At 38.9% G+C, this 22,483-nt stretch overlaps 1 long non-coding RNA gene and 2 gene segments (V, D, J or C); all 3 read left to right on the top strand.

Moving 5' to 3' along the window:
- The first annotated feature begins 2,574 nt into the window (after window positions 1–2,574).
- LOC137101728 (Ig kappa-b4 chain C region-like) lies at window positions 2,575–6,216 on the top strand. The segment is given in 5 exon segments: window positions 2,575–2,581; window positions 3,801–3,927; window positions 4,011–4,054; window positions 4,357–4,461; window positions 5,720–6,216. Coding segments are annotated over 5 exon segments (606 nt in total).
- An 11,497-nt stretch (window positions 6,217–17,713) lies between these two features.
- LOC137101727 (Ig lambda-1 chain C region-like) lies at window positions 17,714–19,935 on the top strand (the record flags this gene model as incomplete). The annotated part of the segment is given in 2 exon segments: window positions 17,714–17,825; window positions 18,578–19,935. Coding segments are annotated over 2 exon segments (432 nt in total), but the record flags the coding sequence as incomplete, so codon positions are not given.
- Window positions 19,936–20,036: 101 nt separating this feature from the next.
- On the top strand, window positions 20,037–21,632 carry LOC137100908 (uncharacterized). The gene is made up of 3 exons (XR_010910963.1): window positions 20,037–20,375; window positions 20,712–20,816; window positions 21,598–21,632. It is a non-coding gene; the product is annotated as an uncharacterized lncRNA (long non-coding RNA).
- Window positions 21,633–22,483: the final 851 nt, after the last annotated feature.

Raw genomic sequence — 22,483 nt, 5'->3', positions numbered from 1 at the left:
TCTCTTTCAAGCCACCTGAGTGTTTCTACCTCTGGTCTTATACGTCACCCTATGTTCCTGCCTCATCTGGAAGAAAGTGTTCACTACAGCCATTTCCATCCTTTTTACAAAGTCTACCACCATCTGTCCTTCTGTGTTCCTGTCCTGAAGACCAAACCTGCCCATCACATTCTCATATCCTCTGTTCCCTTCACCTACATCCCCATTGAAATCTGCAGCAATCACCACTCTCTCACCTCTGGGGATGCGCTGCATCATCTAACTCACTCCAGAATTTCTCCTTCTCTTCTAACTCACATCCTACCTGTGGGGCATAACCATTCACAACATTGATCATCACCCCTTCAATTTCCAACTTCAGACTCATCAACCTTTCTGATACTCTAATCACCTCTAGAACATTCCTCACCAACTCCTCTTTCAGGATAATTCCTACTCCATTTCTCCTCCTATCTGACCCATGGTAGAACAACTTGAACCCTGCTCCTAAGCTTCTAGCCTTGCTACCTTTCCACCTGGTCTCCTGGACACACAGTATGTCCACCTTCCTTCTCTGCATCATGTCAACCAACTCTCTGATCTTCCCTGTCATAGTCCCAACATTCAAAGTCCCTACTGTCAGTCCTACATTTTTAGCTTTCCTCTTCTCTCTCTGCCTATGAACACACCTTCCTCCTCTCCTTCTTCTTCTTCGACCAACAGTAGTCCAATTTCCACCGGTACCCTGTAGGTCAACAGCACCGGTGGCGGCCATTGTTAACCCGGGCCCCTACCGATCCGGTATGGAAGTCACTGTCATTCGCATGTTTAATCTGGCATGTGTTTTACGTCGGATGCCCTTCCTGCCACAACACTCTGCATTTATCCAGACTTGGTACTTGCACAAGAAGACACTGGCCTGTTTCCCCCTTGCAGTTGCATTTTTAATAATCTATTATATGATGAAGTGTAAAAGACACAAATACACAAATTATTTCTCATTAAGATGTAAATATTGAACAATGATTATAAAAATATATCATTCTTAGTAAGTTTCTTTAATCCTCCCATTACAAAGCTTTCACAGTCTTATATTGTAAAATTCAGTTGTTTTATTTTTAGAAAATATGATAGTTTTCAGTTCAGTGCTGTTTGTTCACACTGCAGGAGGTTTTTGTACGAGCACTTAATGAGTTTGTGTCACTGTGGTGGACTTTTGGTGGAGGAACCAAACTCATTATCCACTGTAAGAATCAGAATTTACTTATTTGGTTCAACACGGATTATTATATCAAATATTGCTGAAAAGTCTAACAACAAATCATCTTGGATAATTTAGATGTTATATTTTTTGGGCTTCTTCATTAGCTGAGGTGGTGATGACTATTGGATAAACATTGTACTGCAGAGTCAGCAGTTTTGTTATGTTGACAGAAATGTACATTTTAAATTGTACTTATACAGTAATCTGTACTTTTTAAATAAAATATTTGTTTCATAAAGTTCAGGTTTTAACATTCTTACACATTTGCAACAATATGAAAATGAAATTTTTTACATCTGTGATGTTGAAAATGTCTTAAATCGAACAAAGAACAAACATGTCCACCAAACTAAAAAGTAGGTTTTTATGTAAGTTTGCTGTAGCTGTAGCTTCACGGGTCGTTAGTCTTAATGTCATTAAAAGGAAGTGAAACAAACAGATGACAAAGTCTGAAACATGTTTTTAACAAATACTTTTTTTCTTATTTTTACACCTAACTCATGGTGCATGTTATGTAATTATCCTGAGTGGTGATCAGTTTATCAGAGAAAATTCTAAAACAATTTTTCCATTTGAAAAAACGTGTAAACCCTTCATTTCCTCTCGTTCCTCCTCTCCTCTGTCTGGTCACTGATCTGTGAACCTCTATCATGTATCATAACTGTCTCACGTCGATGCTTCAGTAGAAGTTCATCTGCTCCTTGTGTGTCTCTGCTCTCCCCTCCAGCTGGCCCCAAGCTCAGGCCCTCGGTCTCTATGCTCCCCCCCTCCTCTTGGCAGATCTCCGGGGGCTCGGCCACGTTGGCCTGCCTGCTGACTGGCTACTCTCCTCAGGGAGCTGTGGTGAGCTGGGAGGTGGACGGTACAGAGGTGACAGAGGGGGTCCTGAGCAGCTCAGAGGAGGAGAAGAACGGCCGCTTCAGCAGCAGCAGCACCCTGACCCTGAACCAGGAGAACTGAATGAGAGGAGAAGTGTACTCCTGCAGAGTCCTCCATCATGATCACAGCCAGATCCAGTCCCTCCGCAGGAGCCACTGTGAGACCTAGAGGAGCTGAGTGAGGCCCAGGACAGGAGCTGTGTCTGTGGGGAGCAGGAGGCACAAAGCTGCTGCTCTGATCAATATGAGTTTTAATGTTTGTAGGGAAACTAAAGCTTTGTGTGACAGAACAACACTGCTGCAAAGTGTTGGACGACAACAATTTGAAGTAAAGTAATGTGTGAAAAACAGCAGCTACATGTGATTTATGACTGTCACTGATAATTGATGTTATTACTATAAAGCTCGATCTGATACACAACATGTTGATGTTTTGTGCTTTGTAATGTCACAATGACCAGTAAGAAATTAAACATTGTAGTGAAATATGTCCATATCTACAGAAAATGAAGTTTCACATTCAGATGGTGTAAATACAGATGTCTCTACATTAAACACTGTTAATCTAAGTTATATCTCTACTACTCTCCTTTCGGCTTATCCCGAGAGTTCAGGGTCGCCACAGCGGATCCGCATGTTGATTTAGCACAGTTTTTATGCCGGATGCCCTTCCTGACACAACCCTCCCCAATTTCTACCGGGCTTGGACCAGCACAGCTGGGGAGGGGAATGGGCTGTTAGGGGTTCAGTATCTTGCCTAGGGACACTTCGACATATAGCCAGGGCCGGGGATCGAACCACTCACCCTGTGGTCCTTTACCAACTGAGCTATAGCCGCCCCTTTAATCTAAGTTATATATAACGTGGCAATTAAAATAAGAAAGTTGCTGTTTTTGTTGGGTTTAAAAATGGGCAAAAATAGTAACTAGTAACTGTTTTTTTCAAGTCAAAAATAAAAAAATAAAAAAAAAATTAGAAACATCTTTTTATTAAAACTTATTTGTCTTTCATATGTTTGTGCTTTTGAACATGTATTTAGTGCTTGGTGAAGTCAGTGTGAGCTCTGTATTCACTGGTCTGTGTCAGAGTCTCTTCCTCTGCAGCAGCTGCAGTTGGTTCCTGCTGTAACAGCTCAGTGTCTCTGCAGTTTGACTGAGGAGGTTTTTGTACGACTACAAATCACCGTGTGAACACACCACCACTGTGGTAACTCTGACAGTAATAAACTGCTGCATCTTCAGCCTGAACTCCACTGATGGTCAAAGTGAAGTCAGTGCTGCCTCCACTGCCACTAAACCGAGCTGGTGTTTCTGATTCACGTGTGCTCACAGATTTTATCAGGAGCTTTGGAGTCTGTCCGGATTTCTGCTGATACCAGTGCAGACAGTCACCACTACACCAGTTAGCAACAGCTTGGTTTACATTACAGCTCATAGTGACAGTGGATTCTGCAGTAAATGTCTTTACTGGAGGCTGAGTCACAGTCACCTGACCTCTGCATCCTACAGACAAAAACAAATCCTTCATTAATCAGCAGAAATAAATGAGAGAAAAAGAACCACATCATGTTTGAAATGTTGCTGAGTGAATGAACCTGTAAAGCAGCAGCAGAGCAGCGTCCAGATGAGGATGGTGATGAGAGTCATGGTGGTTGTGGTTTCTGCTGTGTTGACTGACAGATCTGAGTCCTGCAGTGTTGAACTCCCAGGACTATAAACCTTCTCAGTTCACTGGAGGATCAGCTGACGATGCAAAGCCTCCTCTCTATGGAAATGATTTCTCTGCTGTCAACACACTGAAGACGACGTGGGACACAAACCAGGAAACATACTGCTTGGATTTACACCATCTATTATCTTAATGAAATAATTAAAAACATTTAAGGATAGGTCTCACTGTGGTTGGTATATTGGGTCTATATGCTGGTATATCGGTAAATTATCTGCTTTGAATTTTCTTACGAGATCTATAGTTTAAATATATAAATTATGCTTAATAACATTTTTAAAATCAGCATGATTTAAAGTCATTATTTTTTTTAGTAATCTATTATATTAAAAAGTGAAAAAGATACAAAGACACACATTATTTCTCATTGAGGTGTAAAAAATTCAAACATGACAACAAAATTATATTATTATTCCAAGTTTCTATAGTCCTCACATTACAAAGCTTTTCACAGTCCAAATTTTGCAATATTCTGTTATGTAATTAAAACAATATAATTGTTTTCAGTTCAGTGCTGCTTGTTCACAGTGCAGGAGGTTTTTGTACGAGCACTTAATGAGTTTGTATCACTGTGGTACACTTTTGGTGGAGGAACCAAACTCATTGTTGACTGTAAGTAACAAACACTTTTACTTTGTACAGCAGATAGAAATTATACATTTTATAGTTTTTTAAAGTGAGAATGTGATCAGTTTCAATGTTGGTATGTTGTTAATGAAATTTATCAAACAATGCTGATCACACAACCAGAGAAGATTCTTTAGCAGAGATCAATTCTAATTCAGTGCTGATGATAAGGATGTTTTTAAAAACAGAATTTTTTTGTTGTTTACTATAATTTTGATATTAATTTCAATTTTATTATTGTAAAATGAACATGTAAATTCAAAAGCATCAATAAAATAGTAAGTAGTAATAATACTACTAATAATAGTAAATTGTTTATTTTCCTTATTGTATATTTTGAAACTACAATATAAAATATCATATTTATTTAACATCTGATTCCTGTTAAAGACAAATATGTTTTTATCAGTAAATGCAGCTTAACTTTGTGTTCACGGTTCAGTTATTTTCCATGTAGTTAAAAGGAAGTGAAAGACACAGATGATAAAGTTTATAGTTTTTTAAGTTGAGAATGTGATCAGTTTCAGTGTTGGTGTGTTGTTAATGAAATTTATCAAACAATGCTGATCACACAACCAGAGAAGATTATTTAGCAGAGATCAATATTAATTCAGTAATGATGATAAGGAAGTTTTTAAAAACAAAATTTAGTTGTTATTTAGTATAATTTTGATATTAATTTCAATTTATTTTCTGTTTAAAAATGTTTTGTAATACAATGAACATGTAAAAACAAAAAACACAAAAAAAATATTAGTAAATACTTTGATTTCATAATTGTTTATTTTGAAACTACAATAAAAAATGTAATATTTATTTAACGTCTGATTCCCGTTAAAGACAAATATGTTTTTATCAGTAAATGCAGCTTAACTTTGTGTTCACGGTTCAGTTATTTTCCATGTAGTTAAAAGGAAGTGAACTACACACATGATAAAGGTTTGAAGTGTTTTCACATGAGTGTTTCAGCTCAGTCAGGTTCAACATGAGAAAATCATCACAGGGACGAGTTACTGACTGTCACTCATCTTAAAACAGATGTGAACATGTATCAATAATTATTTTCAACAAGTTGAATCATCTGTCTGATGGTCTGATACTGAGAGATTCATCAGTGCCACAGTGGAACAAGTTCTTCAGTTTGATTTAATCCAATATAAGAAATGATCAGTATGTCATGTTTCTCTGTTGAAAAACTTTCTTGTCATTCCTTCCCCCTCTCCTCCCCCTCTCTCTCCTCCAGTGGGTGTGGTGCGGCCCACCCTGACCGTCCTCCCCCCCTCCAGAAAGGAGCTGCAGCAGGGCAGTGCCACAGTGGTGTGTCTGGCCAGCGGGGGCTTCCCCTCAGCCTGGAGTCTGGGCTGGAAGGTGGGGGGCAGCAGCAGCTCCTCAGGGGTGTCACACAGCCCGGAGCTCCTGGAGGGGAACGGCCGCTACAGCAGGAGCAGCACCCTGAGCCTCAATGCAGAGCAGTGGAGGGGGGCGGGCTCAGTGAGCTGTGAGGCCAGTCTGACAGGACAGAGCCCTGTCACTCAAACCCTGAACCCTGATCACTGCTCAGAGTAGAGGAACAACAATGAACCTCTGCTGAGACTAATTCTGCCTGTAGAGACAAATAAAACATGCTGAACTGTTTCATTTTCATTTGGTATTTTCTTTATGGTTTAGATATTATCACAGTCACATGCTGTGTGTTGTGTGCTTTTCTAAGAGAAATAAAGATTTGATTCAATCATGTCATTTCTGGTTGACATTTATTTACAGTCTATTTTATTTTAATGTGACATCTCCAATTGATCATCACAGGATTTGGTTTAACATCTCTATCTGTATTATTTTCTGAAGGAAACAACTCAACTGACATATTGATATAAATCTGATTTATACTTCTATAAGAGCAGTTTTTCTAGGACACAACCTGTTCAGTCAAAGTAACATCTGTGAGTGTGTGATAAACACTCAGCAGCTACATGTGAATGTGATTATTGAAATGAATATTAACATGTTAAGGTGTTTTTGCTAATGATGCACATCTCTGTGAAAAATGTTTGTCTCTTAAAGACTACTAATAAATTGATAATTTATTAGTAACCAAGCAAAAAATAGGTTGCAATTTGAGCAGCAATAGTAAAAAGAATTCATAAATAGTATGAAGGCAAAAATGTGTTCTGGGAAAAATCTTCAGGTTTTTAGAAAGTGGATAATGTACAGTTATATTTTAAGATTTATTTTTTAATAACATTATACTAATTTTTGTAAAATATATTTATAGTTATGAATCAGTATTTAGTGCTTGGTGAGGTCAGTGTGAGCTCTGTGTTCACTGGTCTGTGTCAGAGTCTCTTCCTCTTCAGCAGCTGCAGTTGGTTCCTGCTGTAACAGCTCAGTGTCTCTGCAGTTTGACTGAGGAGGTTTTTGTACGACTACAAATCACCGTGTGAACACACCACCACTATGTGCACTCTGACAGTAATAAACTGCTGCATCTTCAGCCTGAACTCCACTGATGGTCAAAGTGAAGTCAGTGCTGCTTCCACTGCCACTAAACCGAGCTGGTGTTTCTGATTCACGTGTGCTCACATATCTTATCAGGAGCTTTGGAGGTTGTCCAGATTTTTGCTGATACCAGAAAATATACTCATCTCTATCACTATCTACATAAACAGCTTGGTTGACTTTACAGCTCATAGTGACAGTGGATCCTGCAGTAAAAGTCTTTACTGGAGGCTGAGTCACAGTCACCTGACCGCTGCATCCTACAGACAAAAACAAATCCTTCATTTATCAGCAGAAATAAATGAGAGAAAAAGCAGCACATCATGTTTGAAATGTTGCTGAGTGAATGAACCTGTAAAGCAGCAGCAGAGCAGCGTCCAGATGAGGATGGTGATGAGAGTCATGGTGGTTGTGGTTTCTGCTGTGTTGACTGACAGATCTGAGTCCTGCAGTGTTGAACTCCCAGGACTATAAACCTTCTCAGTTCACTGGAGGATCAGCTGACGATGCAAAGCCTCCTCTCTATGGAAATGATTTCTCTGCTGTCAACACACTGAAGACGACGTGGGACACAAACCAGGAAACATACTGCTTGGATTTACACCATCTATCATCTTAATGGAATAATTAAAAAAATATTTCTATTAGTGTAGTTGAACATTTAAGGATATATCTCACTGTGGTTGGTATATTGGGTCTATATGCTGGTATATCAGTAAATTATCTACTTTGATTTTTCTTACATGATCTATAGATTAAATATATAAATTATGCTTCTTTTTTTCCTTTCGGCTGTTCCCTTTCAGGTGTCGCCACAGCAAATCATGTGCCTCCATCTAACCCTGTCCTCTGCATCCTCTTCTCTCACACCAACTAACTTCATGTCCTCCCTCACTACATCGATAAATCTCCTCTTTGGTCTTCCTCTAGACCTCCTGCCTGGCAGCTCCAACCTCAGCATTCTTCTACTGATATATTCACAGTCTCTCCTCTGAACATGTGCAAACCACCTCAATCTGGCCTCTCTGACTTTATCTCCAAAACATCTAACATGAGCTGTCCCTCTGATGTCCTCATTCCTGATCCTGTCCATCCTTGTCTCTCCCAAAGAGAACCTCAACATCTTAAGCTCTGCTACCTCCAGCTCTGCCTCCTGTCTTTTCTTCAGTGCCACTGTCTCTAAGCCGAACAACATCTCTGGTCTCACCACCGTCTTGAAGACCTTTCCTTTCATTCTCACTGATACTCTTTTATCACACAACACACCTGACACTTTTCTCCACCTGTTCCAACCTGCCTGCACTCGCCTCTTCACCTCTTTTCCACACTCTCCGTTGCTCTGAACCGTTGACCCTAAGTACTTAAAGTCCTGCACCTTCTTCACCTCTGCTCCCTGTAACCTCACCGTTCCCCCTGGGTCCCTCTCATTGACACACATGTATTCTGTCTTGCAGCGGCTAAGCTTCATTCCTCTGTTTTCCAGAGCAGACCTCCACCTCTCTAGATTTTCCTCCTCCTGCTCCCTGCTCTCACTACAAATCACAATGTCATCTGCAAACATCATAGTCCATGGAGATTCCTGTCTAAGCTCATCTGTCAGCCTGTCCATCACCAGAGCAAACAAGAAGGGGCTCAGAGCTGATCCTTGATGCAGACCCACCTCCACCTTGAACTCCTCTGTCACACCTACAGCACACCTCACCACGGTCTTACAGCTCTCATACATGTCCTGCACCACCCTAACATACTTCTCTGCCGCTCCAGACTTCCTCATACAATACCACAGCTCCTGTCTCTGCACCCTGTCATACGCTTTCTCTAAATGTACGAAGACACAATGCAACTCCCTATGACCTTCTCTGTACTTCTCCATCAGCATCCTCAAAGCAAATACTGCATCTGTTGTTCTCTTTCTAGGCCACCTGAGTGTTTCTACCTCCGGTCTTATACGTCACCCTATGTTCCTGCCTCATCTGGAAGAAAGTGTTCACTACAGCCATTTCCATCCTTTTTACAAAGTCTACCACCATCTGTCCTTCTGCATTCCTGTCCTGAAGACCAAACCTGCCCATCACATTCTCATCACCTCTGTTCCCTTCACCTACATCCCCATTGAAATCTGCAGCAATCACCACTCTCTCACCTCTGGGGACGCGCTGCATCATCTAACTCACTCCAGAATTTCTCCTTCTCTTCTAACTCACATCCTACCTGTGGGGTATAACCACTCACAACATTGAACATCACCCCTTCAATTTCCAGCTTCAGACTCATCAACCTGTCTGATACTCTAATCACCTCTAGAACATTCCTCACCAACTCCTCTTTCAGGATAACTCCTACTCCATTTCTCCACCTATCTGACACATGGTAAAACAACTTGAACCCTGCTCCTAAGCTTCTAGCCTTGCTACCTTTCCACCTGGTCCCCTGGACACACAGTATGTCCACCTTCCTTCTCTGCATCATGTCAACCAACTCTCTGATCTTCCCTATCATAGTCCCAACATTTAAAGTCCCTACTGTCAGTCCTACATTCTTAGCTTTCCTCTTGTCTCTCTGCCTACGAACACACCTTCCTCCTCTCCTTCTTCGTCTTCAACCAACACTAGTCCAATTTCCACCGGTACCCTGTAGGTCAACAGCACCGGTGGCGGCCGTTGTTAACCTGGGCCCCGACCGATCCGGTATGGAAGTCATTGTCACGATTCGCATGTTTAATCTGGCATGTGTTTTACGTCGGATGCCCTTCCTGCCACAACACTCTGCATTTATCCAGACTTGGGACTGGCACAAGAAAACACTGACCTGTTGCCCCCTTGCGGTTGCATTTTTAATAATCTATTATATGATGAAGTGTAAAAGACACAAATACACAAATTATTTCTCATTAAGGTGTAAAAATTGAACAATGATTATAAAAATATATCATTCTTAGTAAGTTTCTTTAATCCTCACATTACAAAGCTTTCACAGTCTTATATTGTAAAATTCAGTTGTTTTATTTTTAGAAAATATGATTGTTTTCAGTTCAGTGCTGTTTGTTCACACTGCAGGAGGTTTTTGTACGAGCACTTAATGAGTTTGTATCACTGTGGTGGACTTTTGGTGGAGGAACCAAACTCATTATCCACTGTAAGAATCATAATTTACTTATTTGGTTCAAAACGGATTATTACATCAAATATTGCTGAAAAGTCTAACAACAAATCATATTGTGTAATTTAGATGTTATATTTTTTGGTCTTCTTTATTAGCTGAGGTGGTGATGACTATTGGATAAACATTGTACTGCAGAGTCAGCAGTTTTGTTATGTTGACAGAAATGTACATTTTAAATTATACTTATACAGTAATCTGTACTTTTTAAATAAAATATTTGTTTCATAAAGTTCAGGTTTTAACATTCTTACACATTTGCAACAATCAGAAAATGAAATTTTTTACATCTGTGATGTTGAAAATTTCTTAAATTGTACAAAGAACCAACATGTCCACCAAACTAAAAAGAAGGTGCACTCATGGTGCATGTTATGTAATTATTCTGACTGGTGATGAGTTTATCAGAAAAAGTCCTAAAACAATTTTCCCATTTGAAAAAACGTGTTAACCCCTCATTTCCTCTCGTTCCTCCTCTCCTCTGTCTGGTCACTGCTCTGTGAACCTCTGTCATGTAACATAACTGTCGCACGTCGATGCTTCTGTCCTGCGGTAGAAGTTCATCTGCTTCTTGTATGTCTCTGCTCTCCCCTCCAGCTGGCCCCAAGCTCAGACCCTCGGTCTCTCTGCTCCCCGCCTCCTCTCAGCAGATTGCCGGGGGCTCGGCCATGTTGGCCTGCCTGCTGACTGGCTACTCTCCTCAGGGAGCTGTGGTGAGCTGGGAGGTGGACGGTACAGAGGTGACAGAGGGGGTCCAAAGTGTTGGATGACAACAATTTGAAGTAAAGTAACGTGTGAAAAACAGCAGCTACATGTGATTTATGACTGTCACTGATGATTGATGTTATTGCAATAAAGCTCGCTCTGATACACAACATGTTGATGTTTTGTGCTTTATAATGTCACAATGACCAGTAAGAAATTAAACATTGTAGTGAAATATGTCCATATGTACAGAAAATGAAGTTTCACATTCCGACGGTGTAAATACAGATGTCTCTACATTAAACACTGTTAATATAAGTTATATATAACGTAGGAATTAAAATAAGACAGATGCTGTTTTTGTTTGGTCAAAAATCTAAGCTTCTATATGTGTTCAGGTAACGTGTCTATAAAACTGATTATAACATAGTGTAACTAAAATTAGAAACATCTTTTTAATGAAACTTCTCTAATTTGTCTTTCATATGTTTGTGCTTTTGAACATGTATTTAGTGCTTGGTGAGGTCAGTGTGAGCTCTGTGTTCACTGGTCTGTGTCAGAGTCTCTTCCTCTTCAGCAGCTGCAGTTGGTTCCTGCTGTAACAGCTCAGTGTCTCTGCAGTTTGACTGAGGAGGTTTTTGTACGACTACAAATCACCGTGTGAACACACCACCACTGTGGTAACTCTGACAGTAATAAACTGCTGCATCTTCAGCCTGAACTCCACTGATGGTCAAAGTGAAGTCAGTGCTGCTTCCACTGCCACTAAACCGAGCTGGTGTTTCTGATTCACGTGTGCTCACATATCTTATCAGGAGCTTTGGAGGTTGTCCAGATTTTTGCTGATACCAGAAAATATACTCATCTCTATCACTATCTACATAAACAGCTTGGTTGACTTTACAGCTCATAGTGACAGTGGATCCTGCAGTAAAAGTCTTTACTGGAGGCTGAGTCACAGTCACCTGACCGCTGCATCCTACAGACAAAAACAAATCCTTCATTTATCAGCAGAAATAAATGAGAGAAAAAGCAGCACATCATGTTTGAAATGTTGCTGAGTGAATGAACCTGTAAAGCAGCAGCAGAGCAGCGTCCAGATGAGGATGGTGATGAGAGTCATGGTGGTTGTGGTTTCTGCTGTGTTGACTGACAGATCTGAGTCCTGCAGTGTTGAACTCCCAGGACTATAAACCTTCTCAGTTCACTGGAGGATCAGCTGACGATGCAAAGCCTCCTCTCTATGGAAATGATTTCTCTGCTGTCAACACACTGAAGACGACGTGGGACACAAACCAGGAAACATACTGCTTGGATTTACACCATCTATCATCTTAGTGGAATAATTAAAAAATATTTCTATTAGTGTAGTTGAACATTTAAGGATAGGTCTCACTGTGGTTGGTATATTGGGTCTATATGCTGGTATATCAGTAAATTATCTACATTGAATTTTCCTACGAGATCTATAGATTTAATATATAAATTATGCTTAATAACATTTTTAAAATCAGCATGATTATTATAAATTAATAATTTTTTTTAGTAATGTATGTATATGATAAAGTGAAAAAGATACAATGACACAAATTATTTCTCATTGAGGTGTAAAAAGTAAAATATGATAATAAAAATATATTATTAATGCAAATTTCTATAGTACTCATATTAAAAAGCTTTTCACAGTCCAATATTGAAATATTCTGTGATATAATTAAAACAATATGATAGTTTTCAGTTCAGTGCTGCTTGTTCACAGTGCAGGAGGTGTTTGTACGAGCACTTAATGAGTTTGTATCACTTTGGTACACTTTTGGTGGAGGAACCAAACTCATCCTTGACTGTAAGTAACAAACACTTTTACTTTGTACAGCAGATATAAATTATACGTTTTATAGTTTTATAAATAGAGAATGTGATCAGTTTCAGTGTTGGTATGTTGTTAATGAAATTTATCAAACAATGCTGATCACACAAACAGAGACGATTCTTTAGCAGAGATCAATATTAATTCAGTACTGATGATAAGGAAGTTTTTAAAAACAGAATTTATTTGGTATTTACTATAATTTTTATATTAATTTCAATTTATTTTCTGTTTAAAAGTTATTTGTAGGAAAATGAACATGTAAAAACCAAAAACACAAAAAATAGTAGTAAATACTTTAATTTTATAATTGTTTATTTTGAAACTACGATATAAAATATAATATTTATTTCACGTCTGATTCCTGTTAAAGACAAATAGGTTTTTATCAGTAAATGCAGCTTAACTTTGTGTTCACGGTTCAGTTATTTTCCATGTAGTTAAACAGAAGTGAAAGACACAGATGATAAAGGTTTGAAGTGTTTTCACATCAGTGTTTCAGCTCCGTCAGGTTCAACATGAGAAAATCATCACAGGGACGAGTTACTGACTGTCACTCATCTTAAAACAGATGTGAACATGTATCAATAATTATTTTCAACAAGTTGAATCATGTGTCTGATGGTCTGATACTGAGAGATTCATCAGTGCCACAGTGGAACAAGTTCTTCAGTTTGATTTAATCCAATATAACAAATGATCAGTACTTCATGTTTCTCTGTTGAAAAACTTTCTTGTCATTCCTTCCCCCTCTCCTCCCCCTCTCTCTCCTCCAGTGGGTGTGGTGCGGCCCACCCTGACCGTCCTCCCCCCCTCCAGAAAGGAGCTGCAGCAGGGCAGTGCCACAGTGGTGTGTCTGGCCAGCGGGGGCTTCCCCTCAGCCTGGAGTCTGGGCTGGAAGGTGGGGGGCAGCAGAAGCTCCTCAGGGGTGTCACACAGCCCGGAGCTCCTGGAGGGGAACGGCCGCTACAGCAGGAGCAGCACCCTGAGCCTCAATGCAGAGCAGTGGAGGGGGGCGGGCTCAGTGAGCTGTGAGGCCAGTCTGACAGGACAGAGCCCTGTCACTCAAACCCTGAACCCTGATCACTGCTCAGAGTAGAGGAACAACAATGAATCTCTGCTGAGACTAATTCTGCCTGTAGAGACAAATAAAACATGCTGAACTGTTTCATTTTCATTTGGTATTTTCTTTATGGTTTAGATATTATTACAGTCACATGCTGTGTGTTGTGTGCTTTGCTAAGAGAAATAAAGATTTGATTCAATCATGTCATTTCTGGTTGACAGTTATTTAGAGTCTATTTTATTTTAATGTGACATCTCCATTTGATCATCACAGGATTTGGTTGAACATCTCTATCTGTTTTATTTTCTGAAGGAAACAGCTCAGCTGACATATTGATATAAATCTGATTTCCACTTCTATAAGTGCAGTTTTTATAGGATGTAACAACACTGTGTTGGGCTAAAAGATGTTTCTGGAATCTGGGTGGAAATGATGGAAATCTGTTGTTTAAGTGAAACAACCATTAACAAAGTGTGAAACACAAATATGAATCCTGTCACTTCCTGTCTGGAAATGATTCTTTGAATTTGATAGAGATCCTGATAAAGCTACTGATAGTTAATTAGCATAATATTGAGACATATACTGTGAAATATTGTGATATGTGGAAAATCATTAAGTAAGTTGGAGTTTTTAGATTCATTGTGTTTCATCTTGAGAACTACTGGGTTGTGTTCACTGCACCATTTATTTCCTCATTAGTCTTTTCATCATCTCTCTGCACCTGCAACAGGCTGATTTCAATTCAGTCAAACTGAAGGAGGTTTTTGTACGACTCTGAATCACTGTGTGAACACTCCACCACCATGGTAACCAAGACAGTAATAATCTCCAACATCTTCAGCCTGAACTCCACTGATGGTTAGAGTGTAGTGAGAACCAGATCTACTGCCACTGAATCTTGATGGAGTTCCTGAGTTTAGAGTTGATGAACTATATATAAGAAGTTTAGGAGCCTGTCCAGGTTTCTGAAGGTACCAACTGAGATCAGCACCAATATTTGAACTCCCTGTGGCGCTGATGGTAACTGCTTCTCCAAGACTAACAGACTTGGATTTGTCAGTCTGAGTCAGAAAGTTGTTGGCAGAAGACTCTGAAATGAAAAATGTCGTTGTAACAAATTATTGTTTTAGGTTTGATTTGTCTAACGTTATTCAAAGCCAGACTTGAGAGATAATTCAAGCTAAGATGAATTTATACCAAATGTAGAAATCAGAGAACAAGAAATGTTTAAAAGTTTCTCACCCTGACTCAGAAAAACCAACATGACCAACAGAGTTATTGGCAACATCGTCCTGATGCAGTTTTCAGAGTGAGAGCATGAAAACAGTTCAGAGTCTCTGTGACAGAAGAACTTAAACTCTGAGGAGCAACAGTGCAGGAAAGTCATGCAAATACATCTGAGCACATCTGTGTTTATGAAACTGAGAGGGAGGAATGAGTTCTTGATTTCTTCATTTCTCTGCAGTTTGTGTCTTTTCTGTTCTTCTCTGACCTCTGGGATCATAAGTAGATGCTGACTGCCTCCTACTGACAGCTCAGGTTCACAACAACCACCCGTACAAACTCACATGAGACTGATTTTGCATTTTCATGATCACGTACATCAAACTGTTAATACAGATGTTTCAGTGTAGCATTACAAAAACTAAAATGTATATTTTAAAGAGAGGCTGTAAACATAACTTATAGTCAGTGTTTAAGGGTTTTAATAAACCTTTCTCAACTTTCAATTAAACATGGACAACAACTCCTCAGAAAGCTCAGAAATAAATTTCTTTTATGTACAACTCCATTAAAGGTATTAACAAACTATCTGGTCCTGAAGATCATGTGGTTCATAAAGTTACCAGATCATTTCTGACATGGATCATGCAGTACAATCATTTTGTTCACATTTATACAACTTTTTTATTTTATTTTATATTACACCAACTGTTCAGTTGTGTTTTTACATTATGTTAATTTATCTTTTAATTTTACTGCATCTCTGTGTCAACATCTGTTTACATATTTATGTATTTATATATCAGTGTTTGTTTGTGACCATGTCACCATTCATCATAAAGCTTTAATCTGTGCATATTTTTAATGTCATTGTTGCTGAGCAGCTTCCGTTAACTGAGGAAGTGGATGAAAGTGGTAACAATTCTTCACAGGTAAGAAAATTTACACATTAGTTTGACTTCTATTTTTAAAAAATTCTTTTTTTTGACTTTGTTGAGTTCAACATAAAATAAATGTCATATCTTTCTCTTTACAATAAATTAGACTCAAACATTTGATTAAAGTCAAACAAAGACAATGGCCACCAAGTACCAAAATAGAAATAATAATGTCATTATTTGTATAATGTTTATGTTATAATCTATATGTACAGTTTTAGCACTGCTGTCTCACAGTTGTGTGTTTGCACCCCAGCCGGCTGTGGCCTTTCTGTATGGAGTTTGCATGTTCTCCCCGTGCTTGTGTAGGTTTCCTGCAGGTACATGCATGTTAGGTTGATTGGTGAATCTAAAACTGCCCGTATGTGTGAGTGTGAGTGTGAATGGTTGTCCATCTGTGAATGTCTCTGTGGCTCTGAGATAGACTGGAGACCTGTCCAGCATGGATCCCGCCTTTCATCCGATGACAGTTAGGAAAGGCTCCAGCTCCGCCATGACCTAAATAGAATAAGCAGTTACAGATACAGATACAGATAATGGAGGGATGTACAGTAAAAACCATGATCACATTACTTGGGGTAAATCTGTCTCTTTAGACTTATGAACAAACATCTACAAAACTCATGAGGATAAAAAGAAATTTGAACAAAAGCAGAATAATTTCTAAAACGGCTGTTACAAATGTCATCAGTGTGAATCAGTATTTAGTGCTTGGTGAGGTCAGTGTGAGCTCTGTGTTCACTGGTCTGTGTCAGAGTCTCTTCCTCTTCAGCAGCTGCAGTTGGTTCCTGCTGTAACAACTCAGTGTCTCTGCAGTTTGACTGAGGAGGTTTTTGTACGACTACAAATCACCGTGTGAACACTGGTCCACTGTGGTAACTCTGACAGTAATAAACTGCTGCATCTTCAGCCTGGACTCCATTTATGGTCAAAGCAGCGTTTACACCATCTCCTCTTCCAGTAAAACGAACTGGAACTTCACCACTGGATGGTTTGTGTATACCTTTGTAAATCAGCAGTTTAGGAGCTTGTCCAGATTTCTGCTGATACCAATGAACTTGACTGGCTCCATCTGACCACGTATAAACTTTTGGATTTGTTTGACAGGTCAGAGTGACAGTCGATTCTGGAGAAGTTGTCACTGTAGGAGGCTGAGCCACAGTCACCTGACTACTGGATCCTGAAAAAAAAAAAAATTCATATTTAATTAATTAATCAAACAATCGGTCACAAATACAAACATTATTTATATAGCACCTATCGTTCAGGATATATTAATTCAAAGTGATTTATTTTGCCCAGAAAACATAAAACAATCAGTCCAATGAAGAACAAAAACTATTTCAAAGCAGAATTCCGTACATTTGGTTGTTATGCTATTTTCTTTATTTTTCAGTGGTTTATACAAAAGTATTTACAGCTTAAAATACGGTATAATATTTACAAAATTGCTGACCTCTGAGGCAGAAGCAGAGCAGCGTCCAGACGAGGATGGTGATGAGAGTCATGGTGGTTGTGGTTTCTATAAATTAAATATATAAATTACTCTTGATAACATTTTTAATATCAGCATGATTTAAACTTATGTTTTTAGTAATCTATTATATGATAAAGTGAAAAAGATACAAAGACACAAATTATTTCTCACTGAGGTGTAAAAAATTTAAATATGATTATAAAAAATATATTATTAACGCAAGTTTTTATAGTCGTCACATTACAAACCCTTTTGCAGTCCAACTTTGCAATAGTCTGTTCTGTAATTTAAAAATATGATTGTTTTCAGTTCAGTGCTGCTTGTTCACAGTGCAGGAGGTTTTTGTACGAGCACTTAATGAGTTTGTATCACTGTGTTGGACTTTTGGTGGAGGAACCAAACTCATCATCCACTGTAAGTATCATAATTTACTTATTTGGTTCAACACAGATTATTACATCAAATATTGCTGAAAAGTCTAACGACAAATCATTTTGGGTAATTTAGATGTTATATTTTTTGGGCTTCTTCATTAGCTGAGGTGGTGATGACTATTGAATAAACACTGTACTGCAGAGTCAGCAGTTTTGTTATGTTGACAGAAATGTACATTTTAAATTGTACTTATACAGTAATCTGTACTTTTTAAATAAAATATTTGTTTCATAAAGTTCAGGTTTTAACATTCTTACACATTTGCAACAATCAGAAAATGAAATTTTTTACATCTGTGATGTTGAAAATGTCTTAAATCGAACAAAGAACCAACATGTCCACCAAACTAAAAAGCAGGTTTTTATGTAAGTTTGCTGTAGCTGTAGCTTCACAGGTCGTTAGTCTTAATGTCATGAAAAGGAAGTGAAACAAACAGATGACAAAGCCTGAAACATGTTTTTAACAAATACTTTTTTCTTATTTTTACACTTAACTCATGGTGCATGTTATGTAATTATTCTGACTGGTGATGAGTTTATCAGAAAAAGTCCTAAAACTATTTTTCCATTTGAAAAAACGTGTTAACCCCTCTTTTCCTCTTGTTCCTCTTCTCCTCTGTCTGGTCACTGCTCTGTGAACCTCTGTCAGGTATCATAACTGTCTCACGTCGATGCTTCTGTCCTGCAGTAGAAGTTCATCTGCTCCTTGTGTGTCTCTGCTCTCCCCTCCAGCTGGCCCCAAGCTCAGACCCTTGGTCTCTCTGCTCCCCCCCTCCTCTCAGCAGATCGCCGGGGGCTCGGCCACGTTGGCCTGCCTGCTGACTGGCTACTCTCCTCAGGGAGCTGTGGTGAGCTGGGAGGTGGACGGTACAGAGGTGACAGAGGGGGTCCTGAGCAGCTCAGAGGAGGAGAAGAACGGCCGCTTCAGCAGCAGCAGCACCCTGACCCTGAACCAGGAGAACTGGATGAGAGGAGAAGTGTACTCCTGCAGAGTCCTCCATCATGATCACAGCCAGATCCAGTCCCTCCGCAGGAGCCACTGTGAGACCTAGAGGAGCTGAGTGAGGCCCAGGACAGGAGCTGTGTCTGTGGGGAGCAGGAGGCACAAAGCTGCTGCTCTGATCAATATGAGTTTTAATGTTTGTAGGGAAACTAAAGCTTTGTGTGACAGAACAACACTGCTGCAAAGTGTTGGATGACAACAATTTGAAGTAAAGTAACGTGTGAAAAACAGCAGCTACATGTGATTTATGACTGTCACTGATAATTGATGTTATTGCAATAAAGCTCGATCTGATACACAACATGTTGATGTTTTGTGCTTTATAATGTCACAATGACCAGTAAGAAATTAAACATTGTAGTGAAATATGTCCATATCTACAGAAAATGAAGTTTCACATTCCGACGGTGTAAATACAGATGTCTCTACATTAAACACTGTTAATAAAAATTATATATAACGTAGGAATTAAAATAAGACAGATGCTGTTTTTCTTGGGTCAAAAATCTAAACTTTTATATGTGTTCAGGTAACATGTATATTAAACTGATTAAAACATGTAACTAAAATTAGAAACATTTTTTTATTGAAACTTCTCTAATTTATCTTTCATATATTTGTGCTTTTGAAAATGTATTTAGTGCTTGGTGAGGTCAGTGTGAGCTCTGTGTTCACTGGTCTGTGTCAGAGTCTCTTCCTCTTCAGCAGCTGCAGTTGGTTCCTGCTGTAACAGCTCAGTGTCTCTGCAGTTTGACTGAGGAGGTTTTTGTACGACTACAAATCACCGTGTGAACACACCACCACTGTGGTAACTCTGACAGTAATAAACTGCTGCATCTTCAGCCTGAACTCCACTGATGGTCAAAGTGAAGTCAGTGCTGCTTCCACTGCCACTAAACCGAGCTGGTGTTCCTGATTGCAACTTTTTCACAAATCTTATCAGGAGCTTTGGAGGTTGTCCAGATTTCTGTTGATACCAGAACATACCCTCATCTCCATCTGACCATCTGTAAACAGCTTGGTTGACATTACAGCTCATAGTGACAGTGGATCCTGCAGTAAAAGTCTTTACTAGAGGCTGAGTCACAGTCACCTGACCGCTGCATCCTACAGACAAAAACAAATCCTTCATTTATCAGCAGAAATAAATAAGAGAAAAAGCAGCACATCATGTTTGAAATGTTGCGGAGTGAATGAACCTGTAAAGCAGCAGCAGAGCAGCGTCCAGATGAGGATGGTGATGAGAGTCATGGTGGTTGTGGTTTCTGCTGTGTTGACTGACAGATCTGAGTCCTGCAGTGTTGAACTCCCAGGACTATAAACCTTCTCAGTTCACTGGAGGATCAGCTGACGATGCAAAGCCTCCTCTCTATGGAAATGATTTCTCTGCTGTCAACACACTGAAGACGACGTGGGACACAAACCAGGAAACATACTGCTTGGATTTACACCATCTATCATCTTAATGGAATAATTACAAATATTTCTATTGGTGTAGTTGAACATTTAAGGATAGGTCTCACTGTGGTTGGTATATTGGGTCTATATGCTGGTATATCAGTAAATTATCTACTTTGAATTTTCCTACGAGATTTATAGATTAAATATATAAATTATGCTTAATAACATTTTTAAAATAAGTATGATTCAAAGTCATTATGTTTTTTAATAATCTATTATATGATAAAGTGAAAAAGATACAAAGACACAAATTAGTTCTCATTGAGGTGTAAAAAATTCAAACATGACAACAAAAATATATTATTAATCCAAGTTTCTACAGTCCTCACATTCCAAAGCCTTTCACAGTCGAAGTTTAGCAATATTCTGTTATGCAATTAAAACAAATATGATTGTTTTCAGTTCAGTGCTGCTTGTTCACAGTGCAGGAGGTTTTTGTACGAGCACTTAATGAGTTTGTATCACTGTGGTGGACTTTTGGTGGAGGAACCAAACTCATCGTTGACTGTAAGTAACAAACACTTTTACTTTGTACAGCAAATAGAAATTATACATTTTATAGTTTTTTAAAGTGAGAATGTGATCAGTTTCAATGTTGGTATGTTGTTAATGAAATTTATCAAACAATGCTGATCACACAACCAGAGAAGATTCTTTAGCAGAAATCAATATTAATTCAGTGCTGATGATAAGGAAGTTTTTAAAAACAGAATTTATTTCTTATTCAGTAAAATTTTGATATTATTTCAATTTATTTTCTGTTGTTTTGTAGTAAAATGAACATGTAAAATCAAAAATATCAACAAAATATAATAGTTAAAATTGGTCATTTTTAAACTACAAGAAAAAATAAAATATTTATTTAACATCTGATTCCTGTTAAAGACAAATAGGTTTTTATCAGTAAATGCAGCTTAACTTTGTGTTCACGGTTCAGTTATTTTCCATGTAGTTAAAAGGAAGTGAAAGACACAGATGATAAAGGTTTGAAGTGTTTTCACATCAGTGTTTCAGCTCTGTCAGGTTCAACATGAGAAAATCCTCACAGGGACGAGTTACTGACTGTCACTCATCTTAAAACAGATGTGAACATGTATCAATAATTATTTTCAACAAGTTGAATCATGTGTCTGATGGTCTGATACTGAGAGATTCATCAGTGCCACAGTGGAACAAGTTCTTCAGTTTGATTTAATCCAATATAACAAATGATCAGTACTTCATGTTTCTCTATTGAAAAACTTTCTTGTCATTCCTTCCCCCTCTCCTCCCCCTCTCTCTCCTCCAGTGGGTGTGGTGCGGCCCACCCTGACCGTCCTCCCCCCCTCCAGAAAGGAGCTGCAGCAGGGCAGTGCCACAGTGGTGTGTCTGGCCAGCGGGGGCTTCCCCTCAGCCTGGAGTCTGGGCTGGAAGGTGGGGGGCAGCAGCAGCTCCTCAGGGGTGTCACACAGCCCGGAGCTCCTGGAGGGGAACGGCCGCTACAGCAGGAGCAGCACCCTGAGCCTCAATGCAGAGCAGTGGAGGGGGGCGGGCTCAGTGAGCTGTGAGGCCAGTCTGACAGGACAGAGCCCTGTCACTCAAACCCTGAACCCTGATCACTGCTCAGAGTAGAGGAACAACAATGAACCTCTGCTGAGACTAATTCTGCCTGTAGAGACAAATAAAACATGCTGAACTGTTTCATTTTCATTTGGTATTTTCTTTATGGTTTAGATATTATTACAGTCACATGCTGTGTGTTGTGTGCTTTTCTAAAAGAAATAAAGATTTGATTCAATCATGTCATTTCTGGTTGACAGTTATTTAGAGTCTATTTTATTTTAATGTGACATCTCCAATTGATCATCACAGGATTTGGTTGAACATCTCTAAATGTTTTATTTTCTGAAGAAAACAGCTCAGCTGACATATTGATGTAAATCTAATTTCCACTTCTATAAGTGCAGTTTTTATAGGATGTAACAACACTGTGTTGGGCTAAAAGATGTTCCTGGAATCTGGGTGGAAATGATGGAAATCTGTTGTTGAAGTGAAACAACCATTAACAAAGTTTGAAACACAAATATGAATCCTGTCACTTCCTGTCTGGAAATGATTCTTTGAATTTGATAGAGATCCTGATAAAGCAAGTGTTAGTTAATTAGTATAATATTGAGACATATACTTTGTTCAGA

Source organism: Channa argus, chromosome 16, assembly GCF_033026475.1.
Source record: "Channa argus isolate prfri chromosome 16, Channa argus male v1.0, whole genome shotgun sequence".
In the NCBI taxonomy this organism is placed as follows: domain Eukaryota; kingdom Metazoa; phylum Chordata; class Actinopteri; order Anabantiformes; family Channidae; genus Channa; species Channa argus.
The sequence above is the reverse complement of the archived record's forward strand: the minus strand, read 5'-3'. Positions and strand labels throughout refer to the sequence as shown.